A 23,766-nucleotide genomic window follows, 5' to 3' on the forward strand; every position below is an offset into this window, starting at 1 on the left:
CATTTACCAGCTTTTATTAAGTGTAGAAATATAATTATTGCGGTCATAGGCACCCTGCTGTTGTTTCCAAGAGTATCTAGAACAGCAACCTAATATTCACACAAATCCTACCATAACTGCTCTTTGGCAGGCCTCCCATCCTCTTCCTTGAGGCCCCTAAGTTGAAGAACCTCTATAATAAGCTAACAAAATGTCTTGTGTTGGATATGAGAGTCATTAGAGGATTGATCATTTTTAAAACATTGTTCATATTAAGGCAAAATATAAAAAATAGCAGGATTGAGCAGGTGGAAATGATGCGCAGCTGAGAAGGGGTAGGGCCAACAAGAGGGTTAGTTGAGAACAGAGAGGCACAAGATGGTAGCTGATGTGTTATTGGCAAGTGTTGAAAACAATGACATAAGAAGATAGACTGAAGTAGAAAAGCCAATGACATTAAAAAAAATATAAAGAAAAAGTATAATGGCAAACTTTTTCTGCAAGCTTATTTGCAGTGGGTTTCTAGCTTTGTATATCATAGTTTTGAATCCCTTTTTCAGTAAGATAGGGTTTTGTATATAAACCATGTTTCCAGGATTTGCCATATGTGAAAAGACAGCAGTGCAATCTAAACTTCAAAAATTTTGTGAGGGTGTAAATACTGGAAACAGGAAATTCACAACTCAGAACAACGGTAGGGAACAGTTTTATTAGAGATGCAGATGAGAGTAAAATAGACTTATAGGTTGTACTGAAAAAAATTAATTGCAAATTTCCTTCAATCCAAGTGCCTTTTGGTGTCTCTCTTTTTTAAACTTTTTCTATACAATTGTTTCAGATGGATATCTTATTAAGTCCATATTTCTTCAGCACAGACAATTGATAATAAGTGTCATAAAACAATATAATCTGGCATGTCTGAGATTCATAAACATTTTATCTTCTGACAAGCTCCACTCTGTTAGCAGATGGTAAGCAGCCTATTTACAGCAAGGCCATACTGTTTAACAGCTTCCCATTCCTCAAACGCAAAGGACTGGCTTTTTTGCACAGTTCATCACAGCTAGCACTTGGCTCTGTTCCATGGTGAGGCAGCTTGTTTGCACCACACAAGACCAACAGTCACATGACTGTAGTGCTTGTACACTGAATTAAATACATGACATGCAAATGACACTACATTTAGGAATACCAGAATTGTGTAGGTCTCCAGTTAATGCAATGTAAACTACCCAGCTGGTTACATGAACTATGGATATTTATATATGATGAGTGGGCTGTTCTAAAATACATGCAGCTAAGCCACCCATTTTTGGGGTTTTGTATTGTATTACCACTGTTAACATTTTTCCACCCGTGGGTGCTATCCTTCTTAGTTCAGAATTGGAGTGCAGCACTTTATTTTCCCATGCTCTCCAGGGTAGGTCACTATGATCTCCATGAATGTAGGGAAAAATTCTCCTACAACAGATAACTGTATTTAAATAGAGTCCCTTCTCTGCATTGGTATCCAGTTGGCAGGTTCACCAGAAGGCTAACTTTTCTCATTTTTTTTTTCTTTTAAAGATGAGAACAAACTCAATTCCACAAATGTCTGACACTTACTTTAAAGTCTGAAGTACTTGCAGAAAAAAGTTGCAAAACTGTGACTTTTTTGAATTGTCGTACCAAAACCTCTACTTTTTCAAATTGTCTTACAAAAAATGCATCAAAAATCCAAAAACCCCTAAAGTTTCAAAGTAAAGAATGACCCAGCAGGGAAAGGAAGAGACCTCTGCCATTGACTTCAACAAGTTTTAGCTGGAAAATTGTCAGATTTAGATTTTTAGCAGTTTTATAGATTTATACATAGTAAATCCTGAAAAAGTTACAACTTTTTATTGGCTTTTGGCGACTTTTTGCACTAAAAAAATCTGAATCGTTAAAAAATAAAAGAAAAGTTAGTAAATGGCCCCTAATTATGTTATAGAATGTCCAGTCCTTACCAACGTTTCGATTGGTCTTCATTTTTTATAGTTTTTTTATTATTTGTCTTCTTCTCTTGACTGCTTCAAGCTATCTGATGGGGGCCAAAATTAGGCCTATAATTAATCTATCATTACATTTTGTACTTCTTTACTGCAGTAAAACAAGATTCCGATGGATTCAAGAAAGTAGCTCTTTTAGTAATGTACCTGCATTTGGCCTGGATGGAGTTTATATCTCAGAACCATGCCCGAGCTACTGTAATGGTTATGGGGATTGTGTTTCTGGTGTATGTTTTTGTGATCGAGGATATACAGGTAAATATTCGCTTTCTGGTATTTATAATTTGAAGATAAGCTTATTGGAGGACTATAGTAGGTTTTTTAGTATAGAGAGTGTATCATTATCTGACCATCTGGATTTTATACCCAGCCATTTTTCAAACTGCACACAACATACACACAATAAAGGAAAGTTCTGAGAATGCATTCATTTAACTAATAGTACTGATGATATTGTATCTTCAGTGTTCCTGGGCTTTGTAAAACATGCAAGATGTGATGATTTGCATTCAGATTAACTGTGTTTTACAAATGTTTGAATTCATTTTGAACACATTTTTGGAGTAGTATAGAAGAGGGATTTTGGCATGCCGTTGGACTGGAGGGGAACATATGTCTTGGCAAGCCTCTGGGAAAAACAAATGCATTTTGTTTGTTTATTCCTCTAGTCTAGGCCAAGCCCACATATAATTAAATATTGATAATGAACTACATTCTACAGCTTGGAGATAAAAATTGTCGACATACCATATGTGTACATGCCTACACTGCTTTCAGAATTTTAGGCTTTGTTATAAACACTTTAATGACAGAAAGGCTCTTTTTGGTTGAAAAAAAATAGACAGATAAGCACAAAAAATCCAATATAAATGATTATATCAATACTGCATAAGCACAAGACTCTCCACACATGACAGTTGTGGGTCCAGCATGTAACTAAAGCGAGTGCTTCAAGAAATTTTTTATAATAAGGTATATATTTGGATTTTAATATTTATATCTTTATGTGGCATCATCTATTTTTTTCTACAATTATCTTTTCGAAAAACGCTATTAGAAAAAATTGTCAATCTTGTCTTGTTTGAAATAAGAAGATATTTACTTAAAGAGTTATGTGTAGAACCTTGAAAGATCAAAAGAAAAAATATGCCCACTGTCATGATGAGAAGAATCCCTGGGTTGGATTTATTATAATGTATTTCAAATACATGTATTGGCATCCATGTGATCTACCAAAGTGTTCCTTTTTTAATCTGTGATCATGGGAGCCATAAGGTAAATCGCAACTGATGCTGCAACTTTCCCACAGAACAAAATCATAACAACATATGATACAATATTTCTGTTTATGCAGCTAGTAAGTTCATGTTGCAGCCTGACATTCCTATAGATATGTACCTTGTTAGCCTTAGATCAAATCAGGAAAATACTGTATAGAGGAATATAGAGAAAATGTCATTATTTAGCAATCACCAGGCATATTAAGAGCCTTTAAGATGTCTTGAATTGTATTGTATAATTTGTATAAAGGCAGATATATATCCCTGAAGAATGTATTGATCCATTAATGTACTTTTTGCAGCCGAACACGGAACATGTGCCTCAAACAGACCCAATCCAAGTGAGATGTTTGACAGATTTGAAGGCAAGCTCAGTCAGCAGTGGTATAAAATCACTGGAGGACAGGTGGGGACAGGCTGTGGAGTACTGAGCGATGGCAAATCTCTTTATCTTAATGGGCCTGGAAAAAGAGAAGCCAGAACTGCTGCTTTGGACACAACTAATACCAGGTTAACATTTTTCTTCTAATTTTGTTAGTTTTGTAATCCTTCCCATAGTTTTTCCTTTATTCATTTCCTGCAGATGGATAAAATCAGCTACATCCTATATTTATAGCAAAATAAAGTTGATAATTTTATTCTTCTCAGCTGGAAGCAAATTCATCATAATGTTTATCTCAAAGCCATTTGTTAAGGTTTAACAGCTCTGTATAACTCTGTCCTGTATTAGTATTCTGACAAAAAACAACTGCATACCATATTTTTTTTCCTTTACCTTTTCATATAGATATTTAGTAAATATGGATAAGATATAAGTAAATGTTAATCATGTGTAAGGTCACCAGCCTGCATAATGTATTGAACTGTAACTGGACATATAGGATCTGACTTGGGGTCAGATCATAGTAGTAGCTGACAAAGGCACTACCCTCCAAATAAAATAAAGCTAAGGCAACTTGCCTTCCAATCACCAAGTATTGTCATGGTCAGCGGGGCTTATGATCATTGTGCATTCAACTGAGAGTAGAATTTCACCTATAAAAATGTCATGCAAAACGTCCATACTGCTACTTAGCACATGCACCAATTTTAGTTTAGTGCATTAAGCAAAGGCAAAGTGCACTATTTATTTACCTGTGCAGAAACAGCAGACATGCCCACATCTTGGTCATATAACTGGAACATCACAGTCTCCCTCTCCTCTATTTGCCAGTCATCATGCCCAATGAACCCTGAGAACTTGCTGTGTGTTTAAGTTTTGAGTTCACGAAGGAACACAGATTTATATAAAAGGGCCTGTGCCACAGCTTAAGAGGGAAGGCCTTTGGATGCCTGTAAAAGAAGAACCTGTTTATGAGCCCTATGTGCCCATGGAAAACCACACATGCCTGGCCTCTCAGGATAAATCATTCTAGTGCTGTGGAGCAAAGGATTACCACCATAGGTAGAATACAAAATTCCAGCACATGGGTTAAATGCAAAATGTGGATAACCCATGTGTTTACTTATGTCAAGCCAAGCTAGAGATGGTCATGAATAAGGGTAAGAGCCTTAAGCCACAAGCAGTCACCACATTATCCTTATAATTATAATTTGTCACTGTAGCAGTCTTGGGCCTTAAATATGGTCACAGAGCTCCTTACATTGCCTCACCATTACAATATCATCCACTGTCACCATACTGTAGGTATGCTGTACTGTTAGATTGCTACCTCTATATATTAGGCCTAACTGCTAAAAATGTATAATGTATCTTTTCTCTTAATAGACTGATTCAGTTTTACATACAAATTGGAAATACTAATGGTGGATCCACTTGTGGAAAGCCAAAGGCAAGGAATGAAGGTAAATTATAATTTCCAGCTAAGAGGATCCTTTACAATCTTTGTGTGCAAAATTATTATACAAGCACCTTACACTAGTGTACAGTAATAACAATGTTTGCCATTACAGATATAGGATCTGTTACCTGGAAACCCTTTATCCAGAAAGATCAGAATTACAGAAAGGGTATCTCTCATAGACTTCATTTTAAACAATTCACACTTTTAAAAATGAATTTCCTTTTCTCTGTAACAATAAAACAGTACCTTGTACTTGATCCTAACTAGGATATAATTAGCCCTTACAGGAGGCAAAACAATCCTACTGGGTTTATTTAAAATGTAGATAAATGCTAGAATTTTTTTAAAACTGCTTGTTTCCATGACCATAAGTGACAAACCTTTAAAAGTTAAATTAGAAATGGAACAGAAAAGTACAATGAATGTTTACACAATCATTTACTGTATATAGATTAAAGGATGAACAATGTATGCGTTAATAATATACATTGTCAGCTAGAAAGCACATTTGTTTGGTGCCTTTAGTAGCTGAGCAGTGATTTCTTTTTGAAGGGATTCTACTAGCTGCACCTCAGGTCTCTATCTCAGACAATGAATCTACTGGCTAAATCTCTCACAGATAGAAATCACATAATAACTGAACATTATGTCATCACAGGCATTTACTGTCCTTTAATTCTGACTTCTTAAATTCTACATCACTAATATATAAAAACTGTTTTGTTTCATGGATAGTGATAGTAACTTATGAAAACATATGCATTGTCTGGAATAAAGATATATGTTCCATAATGGGCTAAAATATACTGTTTTAACATATATTAACAACTTTGTTTTTTGATTCTGATTTTTAATTCACAAAATGATCAGCCTGCAAAAGGTGCTTCTTCTACAGCTCACCATAAAGCACTGGCACTGGGGAACAGAAAGTAGGATACAGAGTATAACAGAAATGCATATGATTATACTTGGACAAACAGAAGATTTTTTTATTATTGGGCTGTGGCATAATGCAACCCTGAGGTCCTATAGAACTGACATCAGATCATTCATGCACTAGATACCTGCAATATTTGCCAATGCTGGCAACATCCTATAAATATAATTTTCCACTTGGTCTGTGGTTGTTAGTTTCCAAATCATGTGTTTTACTTGTCTGTGTGTGCTACCTGAATAGGACTGTATTTTGTGTTAGAAAAGACCTTTTATGTCTTGCACTTCAGGTGTTGTTGTTCAGTATACCAACGATAATGGAATTAGCTGGAATCTGCTGCGAGAACTAGATTTTATGTCCTATTTGGAACCACAAATAATCTCCATTGAATTGCCCCGAAATGCTAAGACATCTGGTACTGCTTTCAGGTGGTGGCAGCCGCAGCATGGTAAGATATGTTTTTCCTTTTCTCTGTATATTATTATAATGTAAAATGCAACATATTTTGCAGCACTGTGCAATATGTATACATCAAATTAATGTATTGATGTATACATCAAATGTATAAATTACACAAATATTAAGCAGCATTATATAATATGCAGCATTTATTATTTATTAATTATTTTGCATTTGTTATTATCCTGCATTTTTCTCATTAGTGAATTCTCTTCCATTTGCATTGAAACTGTTTTACTTTATAATATATACTATATTTCTATGTAGGCAAGAAAGACCTATGTTTATCATTATGGTGAAACTGTACAAGGCCCTCAAAACAGGCATTATGCTCTGTAGCATTGGGGCAATAGGGCAAAAGGCAACCACCATTCCTGAAGCAGTAATTACGTCTGTAGTGTCTGCAGTTTAAATTTATGTTTCTGTTCCTTGAGACAGTTTTGGGGCTAATGGTGTGACAGATGTGAATATAAATTTTAATTGTAGTGTCGATAAAAGGCTTTAAGTGCTGAAGCCTCTCCACTACAAAGCTAACGTACAGTATATTTCAGCACACAGGAATCCATGCTGCCTGTCACCCTGCTGCTAAAGAGCATTTTGTGTAATTTTAGGTGTAGCTGTTAAAAAATGCGAGAGCAATGAGGGAGCAAGATTTACATATTGTTAGAGGAGTTTAGTATATGGATTATATAATAAAATATATTGGTGTTTGTGGTCCTTTAAACATCAATATATTTGTCTATAGGAGGCATTCCCTCTCTAAATAAGGGTAAGAGAGTATAACAACAAAGCCTAGCACCTTGGATTAGAATTCCTGTCTTCCATCATTAAATACTATTATTTTTCAGGAAAGCAGTCAGCACAATGGGCACTCGATGATGTGCTGATTGGGATGAATGACAGTTCTCGGAATGGTTTCCAGGATAAATTTGATGGATCAGTTGATTTGCATGCAAATTGGTACAGAATACAAGGTGGTCAAGTAGATGTTGACTGCTTGTCTATGGATACAGCCCTTTTATTCAATGAGAATATAGGTATGTATTGAGAATACAGAGATGACAAGGAAGCTTGCAAAATAAGTAAATTAGAAGCTTAAAATTAAGAATGGAAGTAAGGTGTTGTGTACTTTTTATATTTACTGAGATGCACCATCAGAAATGCATTTAAGTGCATTGATCGGTTCATGTCCTTTTTTAGGTAAACCTCGGTATGCAGAAACTTGGGATTTCCATGTGATGCCTTCCAGTTCTCTACAATTTAATTTGAACATGGGCTGCAGTAAGCAGCTTAGTAATTCCCATGTAGTTCAGCTGCAGTTCTCTGTAAATAACGGAAGAGATTGGCAGCAGGTTACTGAAGAATGTATCCCTCCTAGCATTGGGTGCTTGCATTATACAGAAAGTTCTGTGTACTCATCGGAAAGGTTCCAGACCTCAAAAAGAATTACAGTCTACCTGCCCTCTGCTACAGTGTAAGTATGGTTTCTTTTGTATGTCATATGTTTCTAAAATATTAAAACTCTAAGGGGCCGATTCACTAAAGGTCGATAAAATGAGCGCTATTTAGAGCATGTGGTAAAATTTTATCGCTTCTTATTTTTTGCGACTTAACACTCGATTCACTAAAAGGACACGTGTCATAATTAAGAAGCAATGTTCTTTGCGTTATTTAACTCATGATGAGCGTTTTTCTTGCTTTGTGCTGCGTGCAAAATATTTCGCTGCATGCTATATTAGCGCATGATATTACGCACGTAACCATTACTTTCGGAAAACTACTGTTCTGAAAATGACCATTTCCCTGCAAACTGGAGGATGCATCACTCTAGGGCCAACACATACTTGAATAAATCCCACTGCAAAGTCCATGTTGTGTTGCCAAAAGCTCACGAACCACAAGTTTCTTTAAGTACCGCCTACCCCAAGTAGGTGTTAATATTCCCACAGACTAATGCGATATTTAGCGCGTTTAATGCTTTATATGTGTTTGTGAATCATGCATTAGTATTATTTCTATTCGCTAATTAACACAATGCGAGGTAAATAATGCATTGCGATATGCGTCTTACCGCATGCAAAATGACTTTGATGAATCGTGACTTAATTATCGCATGCATTTTAACGCAAAAAAGGATGCGATAAGCGTTATCGACCTTAAGTTAATCAACCCCTAAAAATCTGAAACTTTGTTTTTTGTCACTTTCAAAGCATCAAGAAAATAAAAAAGATTTAATAATAGGCCCTTTTATAATTTTCAAAGCATCAAGCAAATAAAAAAAAAGCTTTAACAATAGGCCTTTGCTTCAAGTTTAGTAAAGTGCAGCGAACATTGGTCTTTTTCGTGTTTTTCCTTAGAGCAGAAGTTTTAGATTTCTCGGCTCAAATTTCCTATTGATTTCCACTCCTTGCTCCCGCCTCTTTTGATAAATCAGAACCAAATGTGCCTACTAAGCTAGGGTTCCTGAGGAACCAGGAACCCTAGAGCTATCACCACCCTGATGGCAGTATTTCCAGAGTTGCCACAGCGGGCTGCATCCTGGTATCCTATTTAAGTATATGAATGAGATATCACAGATACTATTGATAGTTATTTTCTTCACTTGATGTGTTGATTTTCACTTGCACTGTTTTCTCCCTAATTAAAACCTAGATAATTTGTATTTTACTGCAGGTCTCCAAGGACACGGTTTAGATGGATTCAGTATAATTATGGTTCAGGGGCTGATGCCTGGGCCATTGATAATGTTGTGCTTTCTTCAGGGTGTCCATGGATGTGTTCTGGCCATGGAATATGTGATTCTGGTCACTGTGTGTAAGTTAAAAGTTCTACACCACAGACATTCTGTTAGCACTTTGGGAAATACATTGATATCTAATGACAATTTAAATAATTGGCATTATATAAAAGAAATACTTGCATTCTTTTGGCAAAGTGAGCTATCAGTAGTAATCTTCACATTTTATATATGGTTACTTATTTTATATATATGTATATATGTATATGTATGTATACAGGTGTGACAGGGGTTTTGGAGGTCCGTACTGTGTCCCTGTCAGCCCCCTACCTTCAATCCTAAAAGATGACTTTAATGGAAATTTGCATCCTGACCTCTGGCCAGAAGTTTATGGAGGAGAACGAGGAAATCTGAATGGAGAAACCATTAAATCTGGAACAGCTCTCATCTTTAAAGGGGTTAGATCCTATATTTTTTATTTTAAAAATATGGAGTGCCCTCAAGGATCCCAATGTATCACTTTCAAGAGTAAGGGGCAGATTCATGAAATCACGAGTTCGAATCCCGAATGGGATAAATTCGGATTGGATACGAAAATTTCTGAAGATCGCAAATATCACGAAAATGCTTAGGAAAAAATCGTATTAGTGACGTTAATATTGTGTTGGCGATCCGAAAGTCACAAAATTTTCATCCCGTACAATTGTAAACAGCGGGAAAACGTTTGGCGTAAAATATGCTTGGAGCATTCAAATGAACCAACCCCACTACTAGAGTTTGGAAAGGAGGGGTCATAGGATAAATACTAAGGGGCCGATTCACTAAAGGTTGATAAAATGAGCGATATTTATAGCATGCGTTAAAAATGTTATTGCTTCTTATTTTTTGTGACTTAACACTTGATTCACTAAAAGGAAAGGCTTCATAATTAAGACGCAATGTTCTTTGCGTTATTTAACTCGCAATGAGCGTTTTTCTTGCGTTAATTCCCATGTGTGTTATTTCCCGTTGCGCACAATAGACTTCGATGCTTGCTATATTAGTGCATGATTTAACGCACGTAACCATTACTTTCGGAAAAATACTGTTCTGAAAATGACCATTTCCCTGAAAACTGGAGGATGCATCACTCTAGGGCCAACACATACTTGAAAAAATCCCACTGCAAAGTCCATGTTGTGTTGCCAAAAGCTCACGAACCACAATTTTCTTTAAGTACCGCCTACCCCAAGTAGGTGTTAATATTCCCACAGACTAATGCGATATTTAGCGCGTTTAACACTTCATATGTGTCTGTGAATCATGCGTTAGTATTATTTCTATGCGAGAATTAACGCAATGCAAGGTAAATAACGCATTGCGATAGTGAGTTTTTTTGCGCATGCGATATGCATCTTAATGCATGTGAAATGACTTTGATGAATCGGGACTTAATTATCGCATGCTTTTTAACACAAAAAAGCGTTATCGACCTTTAGTGAATCGGTCCCTATGTCTCTCAGTCAACAACCAATTACAAAATTAAATGAAGTCACACAGAAATACAATACTTCTTTGATTTAATTCTGAGCGTAACTTTAAGGCATCGCCAAGCCCTAAATCAATGGCTACTACTTCACAATGTTTCGCACAGGGTCAAGTCAGCTTAAAGAATCCTTAAAGGACAAGGCAACTCAAAATATAATTTTTTACCTAATAAGAGAAACCAAAATTCTAAGCAGCTTTGCAATATACATTTATTACAAGTTTGTAATGGTTTTTGAGTTATTTGTATTTATAATTACTATTAGAAGCAGTGCTTGCTTGTCCTTTTCTATTCTCTGCCCTGGTGGCTCTGACTGTTGAAACAATGTAACACAAGGCAGCAGACTGACAGACTTGACTTGCTGGAGAAGCAAGACCTTTGCAACATTGTTTAAAATGTAACAACCAGGAGTTCAGCAAATGTTGCTTTCAATAGCAATTACATTTACAAATAACGTTTAAAGCGCTACAAATTTTTAATTATTTCATATTGGAAAGTTGCTTATGTTTTCTTTCATTATGCAAAACATTATTTTTGGGGTTGACATGCCCTTTAAAGCTAAATTTTGCTTTGGTGGTTTTGGTTATCACCTGGTGTCTATATTTTATGAAATTTAACTTCGGTTTAGAACTCCTCCTAGATATGAAAATATTACTGAATATAAAATAAATGAGTAGAAAATAACAGTAAGTCCTAACAAGAAGAACCATTATATATATATATATATATATATATATATATATATATATGTTATATTTATATTGTAACAAAAACTTGGGGGTTGTTTTTTTCAGGATGGACTCAGAATGCTCATCTCTAGAGATCTTGACTGCACACATACATTGTACATTCAGTTTTCATTTAAGTTCATTACTAAAGGTATGTCTTCTACAATTAAACATTTGAACATTTGTTTCAACCGTTCTACTATAACTGTAACTTGTGTTACCCATTATCTTTTGAGTTGCACTGATATATTCACAAATATACATGTTTTAGCCAGTTTTGTGAGGTATTGGATGCCCTCTAGAAAATGGATGGAATGCATATATGTATGTATATATATATGTATGTATGTACTGTTGTTTAATAGTGCTACTATGATATGCAGGTATAGTGCTACAAAAAAATAGTAGTTCCCCAAAACCATGGAAAAATTCACAAAATCACATTAACAATTCATTTCAGTAAATGCCCATTTTTTGCTGTTTTTTTCTTGCGCCAATTGCATTGGAGTTAATTAGTAGTTTTTTTTCTTCTCACACCAAATACATTGTAGTCAAGAAACATTTTTTTCCTTGTGTTTTTTTCCCAGTGCGAAAAAACACACTTTTTTATGGCAAAATAAAGCACCAATCACAAAACCATGACTATATCAGGCTAAAACATTTGCTCATACCATATTAATGCAGACAAACCTATTATTATTTGTGATCATCTTTAGTAGTTATTAGTTGCTTATTTAAGAAAAATAAAATGAAAATCACCTGTTTCAAAGGTGAAATTTGAAAATAAAGATTCTTAAATTCACTAGATTTTTTCCTATTTTTTAATTTGCCAAAATGAAGGCTTGAAAAACTCAAACTTAAGTACATTCCAGATCACAATTTTGCTCTTCAGTGTTCTAGAATCATAGCAAAATCACAATGTCAGAATTAATAAATTGCCCCCTTAGGAAGTAATGCTTTGCTGTTAAAGAATAAAATTGCTTTAAAGTATGAGGTGTCATTGTTTCAGTGCACACTCAAAGCTAGCCAAACACAGACAATGTTGGCTTACAGTTGTTCAGTTTGCATTACTCAGACTAATCATTCTACAGACTGATTGTTTTACGTACTGGGAACATGTCAGGTTTTACAGTAAGCACATTTAAATGATACCAGCAGGATACCTATATATGCACTGGTTGGTAAGGGTTTGCATTGTCTACAAGTATAAATGTGTGACATACCTACCATCATTGCCACTTATAATTCATACCATGCTCACTTCTCACAGCTAGAACCAGTCATATGCTGAACTGTAACCACTTTCTGATAAGCTACACCTCTTATTCAGAAGTGCCTTGCCAAAATATACAGTTGTAAGGTATGATCCTGGCTGGTCAGTTGGACACCCTTAGGGATTGCAGGCCTATTTTATAATCAGAATGGCAAACAGCCATCCAGGTCTTCCCTTTCAGTTCTGTGTGGCAAACTCATCTTCTCTGATTAGCTATTTTCTCTGTCTCTGGAGAAATATTTTTTGTTTTTAGTAATTTGTGTATGTGAGAAATGCAGATATATTGCTGGTTACCAAAAACATTCAAACAAATGTAAGTTGATCTGAATTTTTAAATGTTCCATTTACCTATAGTATTATTCTTTCACAAACATTATGATAAACTGCTATTTCTGCTGCAGGTACCCCAGAGAGGTCACATTCGATTCTTCTACAGTACTCAATTAGTGGGGGAATAACATGGCACCTCATGGATGAATTTTATTTTACCCAGACCACAGATGTACTGTTTGTCAATGTTCCTCTTCCAAACACTGCCCAGACCAATGCAACTCGCTTTCGTCTCTGGCAACCTTACCACAACGGTAAGCACATTTTAAATGCAAGGAAAATCAGAAGATTTGATAACACTGGGAAATTGGCCCATTGGATTCACCTTTACTGTTTTTTTTTAATCCCATACTTACTGTACTTACTGCTGGAACTAGGGGTAGAAATAAAATGCACATACCTGGGAGCAATGGTGGGGGAGGTGCTAGGCACATTTATCTTCTTCCTGCCTAACCCAAGTTTTGACCCTTCTGTAATTGCAGGCATCGGCAAAGCTCATCAGTGAGTGGGGGGAATTAAGTGAGTGTGGGGGGCATGTCTTGGACCCCTTTACTTTTTGGTCTGACACTGACTTACTGCCCACAATAGTGGAGTTAGCCTGAAATTGAATTGAAGTGGAGTAAAATTTCAGAACAGAAAATCATCTAATACCAAATTTACAACTTAACCTAAGCTCCAAATTTTTTGCCCCACCTTATGACAAAATGTTGTAAGGTATTCTCTTCATTTTGCTTCAGCATTAATTTTGCTTTGACTATTTCCTCTTTTTAAAATGTTAAGGAAAAAAAGATGAAGTTTGGATCATTGAAGACTTTGTGATTGATGGAAATAATATGGCCAATCCTGCCATCCTTTTGGATACGTTTGACTTTGGACCTAATGAAGAGAATTGGTTTTTCTATCCAGGTGGAAACATTGCTTTGTATTGTCCATATACTTCTAAGGGATCACCGTGAGTATAATATTTTGGTGGTGCCAAAGTTCCAAGTTTATATAGACACTTATATATTTTAGAACAAGGGCCTGTTGGGTCCCTAAAGGTTTGATAATTAGTGGAGTTTCAAGATCACCTTGTAATAAAGCTGGGATCACCCTGTTTGCTGGAAAACATTCAGGTATTGGCTCTCGTGTTTATTGGATGTATTACTGGTATGTGGAAACGCCAGCACCATCTACCTGAAGCCCTGTCTTTTCATTCCTTTACCGAACAACATGATTCCAATAATATTTATTATTATTAAAAGTATCTTTATCACTGTATCAGGCTTGATTTAATATACTGGTACTGAGAAAGAACAACATATTTAATTGCATTAGCTTTGTTATACTACTTTCCTTTACACGGTTTAATTGTTTTGTATATGTAAAGGGTTTTCATGAAAATAAATGATTGTCTGATCATTAGGGAGGAAGATTCAGCAATGGTGTTTGTTTCTAATGAAGTTGGAGAACATTCTATCACTACAAGAGATCTAGACGTGGATGAGAACACCATCATTCAATTTGAGGTTGGAACATAGTCCCACTTCATTACAATATGTACAATCCATTAGCTAATACCTAAATGTAGTCACATTTTGTAGGTCTCATCTTCACATGTTAAAGCATACACTTCAGGAAAGGGGTATTCCAAGATCCACACACCAATAATGCTGAACAAGTTGGTCTCTCCTTGACACATTGAAACAGAAGACAAATGTATAAATACACCATGAACTAGCCAGTGGGCTATTTTTTTTTTTTTTTTGTGATTAGCCTTACTTTAAATGTAGAATGGATTTTAAAGGAGACCTAAACCCTCAGCTCATTTTCTTTACAAATACCACTTCTGCATAGTTAAAAAGTGCCCAAGTAAACAGCTGAATTGATTTAACATGTGCTTACACAGATTCACTCTTAGCCCACTTCTCTTGTCTCTGCAAGCTCTGCTCTTCACAGGCGCCATTTTTCTTCCCTGTACTTCCTGTTCATCTAGGGCAAGGTCATTTGCATAAAGATTTATGGGGCAGATTTATCAATGCGTGAATTTAGAGCTTATATATAAGAACTCACCCACATTCTATTCATTCCTATGGGATTTTTAGAAGCGTATTTATCATTTGGTGAACTCTATCTTTCAACCTTTTGGTGAACTCTATCTTTCAACCTTTGATTAAAACGCTTCTTAAAATCCGATAGGAATAAATAGAACATGTGTTAAGATGTATTTACACATTTATCTTATGTATTAAGATCTAATCTAACATTTTGATACATCTGCCCCTAAGTGTGGGCTTGAGGAAGAAGAATGACTAATACGCATGTGCCTTCTTGATAGTAAGATCTGTGCGGCCAGGGACGGGGATAGCTCTACATAAACACTGCTTTTGAAATGCAGTTCATTCGAGGGCTGACTACAGGCAATGGCAAAGGTATTTTAAGGTCAGAAAGGGTCAAATGGTATTGTGCTTAGCTGACCATCTCAAAATAGTACACACATCCAGAGGGGTTTAGTTCTCCTTTAATTGACCTTTTAAGTATTTTTTTATGATTCATACAAATATATTGCTGTTTGGAACTAGAGATACTTAAAGCTTTTCTTCTACCATTACCTTAAACTAATTGTATAGTACAGTACTCATTCCATCATATTTAGAAATCTTTTAACTGTACATTATGTATGACATTCTTGGTCTTTGTTTTATAGTTTCTTATAACTTCCCTGCATGTTAGAATAAAATGTAAGTTCTGGTATATATTGTTTTACAATAAATGTGTTTTCCTTGTACTAGATTAATGTAGGGTGTACCAGTGACAGCTCCTCTGCTGATCCTGTGAAGCTGGAGTTCTCAAGAGATTTTGGTGCAACATGGCACTTGCTTCTGCCTTTGTGCTACAGTAGCAGCAGCCACATCAGTTCTTTGTGTTCCACTGAGCATCACCCAAGTAGCACTTACTACGCAGGGACTACACAAGGGTGGAGACGTGAAGTCATCAACTTTGGGAAACTGCGTTTATGTGGGTAAGTAGTAAATATTGCTATGTTCAGTGTCGGACTGGCCCACCAGGGTAATTCCCAGTGGGCCCAGGTGTCAGTGGCCCCTCCTGCTTCTGACCATTTGGCCTGCTTCCTATTTATGAATGGGAACAAAGAGGAGAAATAGATGGAAGAATAGATGCTAGCATGTAAACAAAAGAGACTAGGAGAATAAAGAGGTTGGGCGAGGAAAGGACAAATCGCTTGGAGAGTGGGCCTAGGGTCTAAGGTTTGGTGGGCCCCAGAGGTCCCAGTCCAACACTGGCTAGGTTTTACACTCTGGTTGCAGATTTTGGGGCTATAAAATAGAAAATAATCTGGTACACATAACACATTTGTATACATTTCATTTTAACAGCAAGGTATTACAGACCACAGTGTAATACCAGTTTAGCTCTTGTTCCCATTGGACTGCAGCAAAAATGTTGTTAATTCTGTCTCATTTCTTTTTATTAATTCTCATAAGTCTGCAATAACCAAATCATTTACTTAAAGCTTATAAATAGACCAGTAAATCAGACCCTTACTGGCAATCTGTGTATTTTGGTAAATGCTAGAGGTGCTGCTGTAAGATGCCATAGACACAGGCCTGAGGCCACAAAGGCCGCCTCACCGCTGTGAAATTTTGACATTTTGCGGCCATACGGAGCAATGGGGACTTCTCCCCACTGCTCCGTATAGTAGTTTAAATGGGCTCGCATGCGCGCTTGCGTCGGCACAGCGCACGTGGGGGGGGGAGATGTTTGCGCATGCGGCCGGGGGGGCATGAATGGGGGCGGCCTCAGGGTGCCTGGATTTTAAATCTGGCGCTGCATAGACAGTCACTATCTATTGGGCTGCTGGTGGGCTGTGTGGGCCTCTGTGTACTTGAAATGCCAGGGCCTGTTTTGAATCCCAGTCCAGACCATAAGGCATAACTGAAGACACTGTTAATATGTCTATCTTGGCCATGTAGGGGTTGCAGAGGAAGTTGACTTTCTGTCCTTAATTTTATAAAAATGCATAAACAGTATTCTTAATTGCTGTGGGTGTCTGAGCTTATTTGAGTATCTGTACATTTCTAGATCAATTCGATTTCGCTGGTACCAAGGATTTTATCCCATCACTATGCAGCCTGTGACATGGGCCATTGATAATATTTATATTGGCCCACAATGTGAAGAAATGTGTAATGGACATGGAAGTTGTATCAATGGAACAAAGTGTATCTGTGACCCAGGCTACTCTGGTCCCACGTGTAAAGTGAGCACTAAAAACCCAGACTTTCTGAAGGATGATTTTGAGGGTAAGGTTTTCTTGGCTTAGTACAAATACTCTCTGTAATAATATGTGTTGCACTGAGGATTTTAGTAGGGATTTTTAGATGTGTGATCATTACCTTGGGAACTATGCTTTGCAATATAGAAAAACATGAATTAAAAGTGATTTCTATTTATCTCCCTTAAACTAGCCAATTGGCTTTTTTTCTGAAAAATTAATAATGTACAAACTATGTTAAGGCATCCTTTTAAAATGCTGAATCTGAATTTTCTATGAATTGTTGATTACCCTAACAGTATGACTAATCCCTTATCCCTTTCAACCATAAGTGATGTGAGATTCAGTAATGTTTAATATGCACCAGTCATTTAATATGCATATCAGATGCTACAAGGGAACCATGGCACCTCTAAACAAGATTAATACAATTTAATACAAATTTTTCCACTTTTTGGCAGGCTTTAAGACTCCAAATACATACAGAGTGGTGTGGATCGGAGGTCAGCCTGGAAAACTCGAAAGTGAACATTTTCCAGGCTGACTGACGATCTGCTCTGTGCTCGGCGTACTGAAGCGGATCTGCTTCTCTCAGCCAGGCAGAAAAGCGCAGGGCTTAGAGAGGTGGATATACGCTTTGTCTGACCATACCCTTAGTTCTCCATTACAGATGAACTGCCTCTTGGATAACAGGATTAATTCTCCTCCAGACTTTTTGATATTTTGTTCCAAAGACCAGACAGTAAGAATGGTGTGCATAATACAGTGGGAATTCTACTATCTGTGCAAAGATTGTGCAAGTGCTTTATATCAATTTAACTTTATTGTCACCTTAAATCTATTCAGGTCAGTTAGAATCAGATAGATTTTTGCTGGTGAGTGGTGGGAAAACATCCAGGAAATGTGGCATCCTGTCAAGTGGGAACAACCTGTTTTTCAATGAAGAAGGTTTACGAATGCTGGTGACTCGGGATTTAGATCTATCTTTGGCACGGTAAAAATTCATGATTTTTCATAATTTTTTTTTAAATTGCTATAATCTCCCAACTTTTAAATATTTTTAAAAATTTTTGTTTTTTAAAGCTCCAATGTATTCTGCTGCATTGTACATTGTTTTGGGAGAATAATCTGACAATCATAAATAAACCAGAGCATGTGGTCTGTGGGTGCTACAGCTGAAAACCTAAACTGTAAACTGTAAATTAATGCGTTTTTTTTTTTCTGCAACTTCATCAGTTTTAGCTGCCCACTCAGTCCATTCTCCTACATTGACTGAGAGCTAGTGGGATGCAGAGTAAACAGGTTACATTTACCTCTAGATGAACAGGTTACCTTAACCTTTAGATAAGGACAGTCTAATGCTCTAGAGCAGTGCTGTCCAACTTCTGCGGTGCCAAGGGCCGGAATTTCTCTTGCATATATGGTGGAGGGCCGCTAATGGAAGCTAGTTTTGGCCACTCCCCCATTTTAAACCACACCCACTTCAAACCACACCCATTTTATCACAATGGTCACTGCAGGGATATCAACCATCATTCATATGTTAAAGAATTATATTATGTCATATTAAGACACACTCTTAAATCCTTGTGCCTCATCCTCCCCTGTGGATAGCACAGCAACCCCCAGCATAAAATTACACACCTTGGAGACCATTTAATGGCTATTTCCAACTGCTAACAAACTCCCAGAACAAACCCCTGCCAGGTTCACCTCCCACAGGCAGCATAGGGTAAGCAGAGTATGGCACACAAAAGCAGCATAGGGCAGGCAGAGTATGGCACACACAGGCAGCACTCTGCCTGTCCTATGCTGCCTGTGTGTGCCATATTCTGCCTGTTTGTGCCATACCCTCCCTGCCCTATGCTACCTATGTGCCATATTCTGCCTACCCTATGCTGCCTATACACAGGCAGCATAGGCCAGGCAGTACATACAATGAGGTGTGAAGAGGTGAACAATGTGAGTGATTACAGCCCGAGCCTGAGGTGTGAACACTGCAGGGGGGGAACAATGCAGAGATTAAAAGGTGTGAACAACACAGGGGATTAAATTTTTAAACAATACAGGGGGATTACAGCCTGAATCTGAGGTGAGAACCATGCAGGGGGCCATTTAATTTCAGTACTGATACCATTTAAAGCTAACACAAAATGAAGTCATCAAAGCTGCCAGAGAGGTGGGGGGCCACACAGAGGGGGGTCGAGGGCCGCATGAGGCCCGCGGGCCGCCAGTTGGACAGCACTGCTCTAGAGTTTGCCAGTATTCTAACATATGCTTTCCTGGCCTGGGGATAAAGGTATCTTGATTCCATGGCTCCTATTATCATAAGGCAGGATATGCCTGTTTATTTTGTAAACAAAGAAATGGACACAGACATAGTAGTACCAAAAAAATAAAGTCCAGTGCACAAAACACAAAAAGGTCTAATAATCTGTTATAAATGATTTCCTTTTCAGTCTGTACTGGTCCATGTAACTAGGTCCATGTATATTTTATAATATATATTGTATATTTTAAATGTACAGATCTGTTTGTCTTATATATCATCTGTAGATTGATAAAGCCAGCATATAACACTTGCTGACTTCAGCGATTCTTCCTAGTTTTCTAAAAAAAAATGCTTTAAAAATGTTTTTTTTTGGGGTACATACTTTATATATCCCTTGTAGACAATATAATTACATAAATATATATTACTCTTGTCTAATTCCCTTTAGATTTGTACAGTTCTTTATGCGCTTAGGATGTGGGAAAGCTGTTCCAGATCCCAGGAGCCAGCCTGTCCTTCTTCAGTTTTCATTAGATGGTGGACTTTCATGGAGTGTTTTACAAGAGTTTCACTTTAGTAATTCTAGTAATGTGGGGCGATATGTTGCTCTGGAAATCCCTCTAAAGGCCCGCTCCCCCTCTACTCGTCTGCGCTGGTGGCAGCCATCCGAGAATGGACATTTCTATAGCCCATGGGTCATTGATCAAGTAAGAAGCAATAAAATTATTTCTGGCAATTTGTGTTCCAAGTTATAGGATAGTCTTTGGATGAGAAACATAAAGCTCTTATAGTAGAAACCCAACACACACTTCCAAATAAATGTTATGTGCTGCTGAATATACTGAATATAGTGTATGTAGAATAAAGAAGTCCTTATACAAGACTAATTATTAATTAATGCAGATTTATATTATGTGGCAGCTCAGAAACCATTCTGCATCAAAATTGAATAATCAGCTATAAAGGATATGACTAAATGCCCCATCAAGTACAAAATGCATCTTTTTCATGCCCTAATGCTTTTTCATACACTTTTGCCTTCCTCTGCATTATTTTGAGGCTTTCACCATTTGGTACTGTGATATATGTAGCATCAAATAAAGTTATACATACATACATACATACATCAAATTCTACAACTGATGAGCCTAATTTTTTAACGTGCCCCCTTCCAACCTGGTTAGTCGCTGTTCCTTATATAACACTGCCCAACTCACCCTATCTTTGGTGTCACTGGAGGGACTGGGGCAGGTGCAAGTATATAGAAGAGCAGTTGGAAGACAAGTGGGAAGAATAATTGGAGTGTGCTGACATGCAAAGTTAAGCCCACCGCCATCCTGCAAGCCTCTAATGAGTGAAATGAATGATTTGCCAGCCTGAATGGGTTTTAGCCAGCTCAGACATCACTAATGACAACCGCTTAGCTTCTTAACAGCTTAACAGCAAGATCCAGCTTTTAAGGCAGTAATCATTACAGTTTTAGGGCTGCTTAACCCAATGGTAAGTTCGGCATGTAAAACCCAGCATTTGTAGTTGTATTTATTTTTAAGTTTTAGTTCTCCTTTAAGGCAGTGGTTCCCAAGCTGTGGGCCTTGCACCTTAGCTGTTATTTTCTCTCAGTGTTTCTGTTACAAATTTAACTGAGTAAGACTTTACTAAGAATTATTTACATATTTTTGTGCTGGCGCATTAATAAAAATATTATGTTAAAGGACATGTCAACCCCAAAAATAATTTTTTGTCTAATAAAAGAAACAATATCAATTTATTAAAAATTATTAGTGCTTTAAAAGTTATTTGCAAATATAATTGCTACAGAAAGCAGCAATTGCTGAACTCCTGGCTGTTACTTTTTAAACAATGTTGTAAGTGCCAGGTTCCTCCAAGCAAGGCAGGTCTGTAAAATCTGCTGGTATTAGGTAAATTGTTTCAAACACCAGAGCTACCAGGGCAGAGAATAGAAAGGACAGGCAGACACTACTTTTAATAGCAATTATATATACAAATACCCATTACAAATATGTAATGAATGTGTATTGGAAAGTTGCTTCTTTTATTAGGCAAAATATTATTTTTGGTGTTGCCATGTCCTTTAAGGCTTTGTTGCTTAGATGCGGCCAGGGGTTCAGATCACATCAGAAGTATTTTCTGTAATGGGCAAACTGTATGGCTCTGCTGCATCAACAAGAGGAAAATATCTGTAATGATGAGATATTTCTGAGTTGGAGAGAGAAGCAGTCTGTATAAGCCAATACTGGGGTAAGCAGTGTGCTTTACAGCTTCAGGATGTCTTACAGAAAGCAGAGAAAGCAACTAACAGGCACAGACAAATATATGGGCTCGTGTGTATGTTTGGGTGTGTGTGTGTTTGTGTATATAAATAGCCTCAAAATACTTTCATGAAATGATGAGAGCACTACTTCTCTTACTGCAGATTCTTATTGGTGGAAATGTTTCTGGTAACACTGTCATTGAAGATGACTTTTCCAGTCTGGATAACAAAAAGTGGCTTCTCCATCCAGGAGGCACAAAAATGTCTGTATGCGGATCTAGTGGAGATGCCCTTGTATTTATTGAGAAGGCAAGCACTCGATATGTTGTGACCACAGACATTGTAGTAAATGAGGACTCCTTCTTGCAGATTGACTTTGCAGCTTCATGTTCAGTTACTGATTCTTGTTATGGTAAGGATATCAGGTACTCAAATATAATCTGTGCAAACATGGTGCAGGAATGTCTTATCTATACAAGTGGTCAGAAGTGGTTGTCAGTGTCTATTGAACCTTGTAGAGGGGACCGTACAGCCACACATAAAAAGCTGTACAAATTAGTGTATAAATAAATGTATTTATGTATAAATAAATTATCCATACTTGTTATAAATATATTTTAAAATCTGATATGTTAATCATATATTGCTTGCCCCGCCTCTATGCCTATACCTTCCATTCAGCACTTCCTAGATGTTGCTTAGATGACGCATACAAAAGATTTTGGGGTTATACAAAACTTTCCTCAATTACAGTGTCCACAAAATGGCACCTGCCTTCTGGCTGTGATTGTAAATTCCAAGACTGAAAGAAACAAAATGTAAATAATTTGTATAGTGTAAGTAAAGTTTATTATGTTTGACTAACGTGATTGAAAAGGATTTGAAATTATTTCTTAGGGTGACAGTTCCCCTTTAAACCAATGACATTACTGTAGTGTTCAATTAATATGCCAGTAACTTTCAAAATAAAACAGGGCAAAAGCTGAAACTGGAAGTAAAGTCATATTCTACTTCCTGTCAAATGAGCAGTCAATACAAATCAGTAGTCAACTGAGAAGCCCTCTGTATAAACAAACCACTTCCTTTTCCTTCTATAGCTTAATACAGGGGTCTTCTCAGTGGATTGGTCATTTGTTTTGACCGTGCTTGTACAAACAAAGATTAAAATGTGGCTTTCGTTTCAATTCCGATTTTACTTTACAAAACACCATAGATATTTCCTAATTAAAACAAGGTGAAAAAGTATGTTTAGCAAAAGCCCTATTTATTGAAAAATATTGAAAATGGTAGTATACTGTCCATTTAAAGAGGTTTTTCTACATAAAAGCTCCCTTTTCTAATTTGTACTGTGAAATTGTACTATTTGGAATTGATTGCCTTCCATGAATTCCCTAAAGGATAAGGTCCCTGGCTGGTAACATTTATATTAACCAGAAAGCCAGTATTTTTCTAGATAACTGCTCATGTTTACAGGTTTGGGATAACTTATCCAGAAACCCATTATCCAAAAATCTTAGAATTAAAAGTCCATTTTAAACTAAATTTTTAAAAATGATTTTCTTTTTTTTTCCTCTGTTATAATAAAGGAGTACCTTGATGGTAACTTAACTGAATTACAAAACAATTCTATTGGGATTTAAAGTTTTAATTTTTTTAGCAGACTTCTGGAAAGACCCCTTATCTGGAAAACGTTAGGTCCCAAGCATTCCAAATTATAGATCCTATACCTGTATTACCTTTGGTTATTCATATTGTTTTCCTTCTTACCTATGATTGTAATACTGCAGTTTCTGCAGTAGTCATGACACTTAATGTGGCCATACACATAAAGAT

The 23,766-nt window shown here is 36.7% G+C and overlaps 1 protein-coding gene across 5 annotated transcripts in view; it reads left to right on the top strand.

Moving 5' to 3' along the window:
• reln (reelin) overlaps window positions 1-23,766 on the top strand; it is a 258,716-nt gene that overhangs the window by 197,769 nt on the left and 37,181 nt on the right. For all 5 annotated transcript variants that reach the window (XM_031897689.1, XM_012958659.3, XM_012958660.3 and 2 more), the window contains 17 exon segments: window positions 2,104-2,261; window positions 3,589-3,796; window positions 5,055-5,131; window positions 6,354-6,512; window positions 7,372-7,560; window positions 7,724-7,997; window positions 9,197-9,337; window positions 9,541-9,718; window positions 11,580-11,664; window positions 13,188-13,370; window positions 13,897-14,068; window positions 14,522-14,624; window positions 15,888-16,117; window positions 17,197-17,417; window positions 18,236-18,383; window positions 20,110-20,368; window positions 22,096-22,345. In XM_031897689.1, coding sequence (XP_031753549.1) covers window positions 2,104-2,261; window positions 3,589-3,796; window positions 5,055-5,131; window positions 6,354-6,512; window positions 7,372-7,560; window positions 7,724-7,997; window positions 9,197-9,337; window positions 9,541-9,718; window positions 11,580-11,664; window positions 13,188-13,370; window positions 13,897-14,068; window positions 14,522-14,624; window positions 15,888-16,117; window positions 17,197-17,417; window positions 18,236-18,383; window positions 20,110-20,368; window positions 22,096-22,345 — 3,035 coding nt within the window.

This window comes from Xenopus tropicalis, chromosome 3 (genome assembly GCF_000004195.4).
Source record: "Xenopus tropicalis strain Nigerian chromosome 3, UCB_Xtro_10.0, whole genome shotgun sequence".
Lineage (NCBI taxonomy): Eukaryota > Metazoa > Chordata > Amphibia > Anura > Pipidae > Xenopus > Xenopus tropicalis.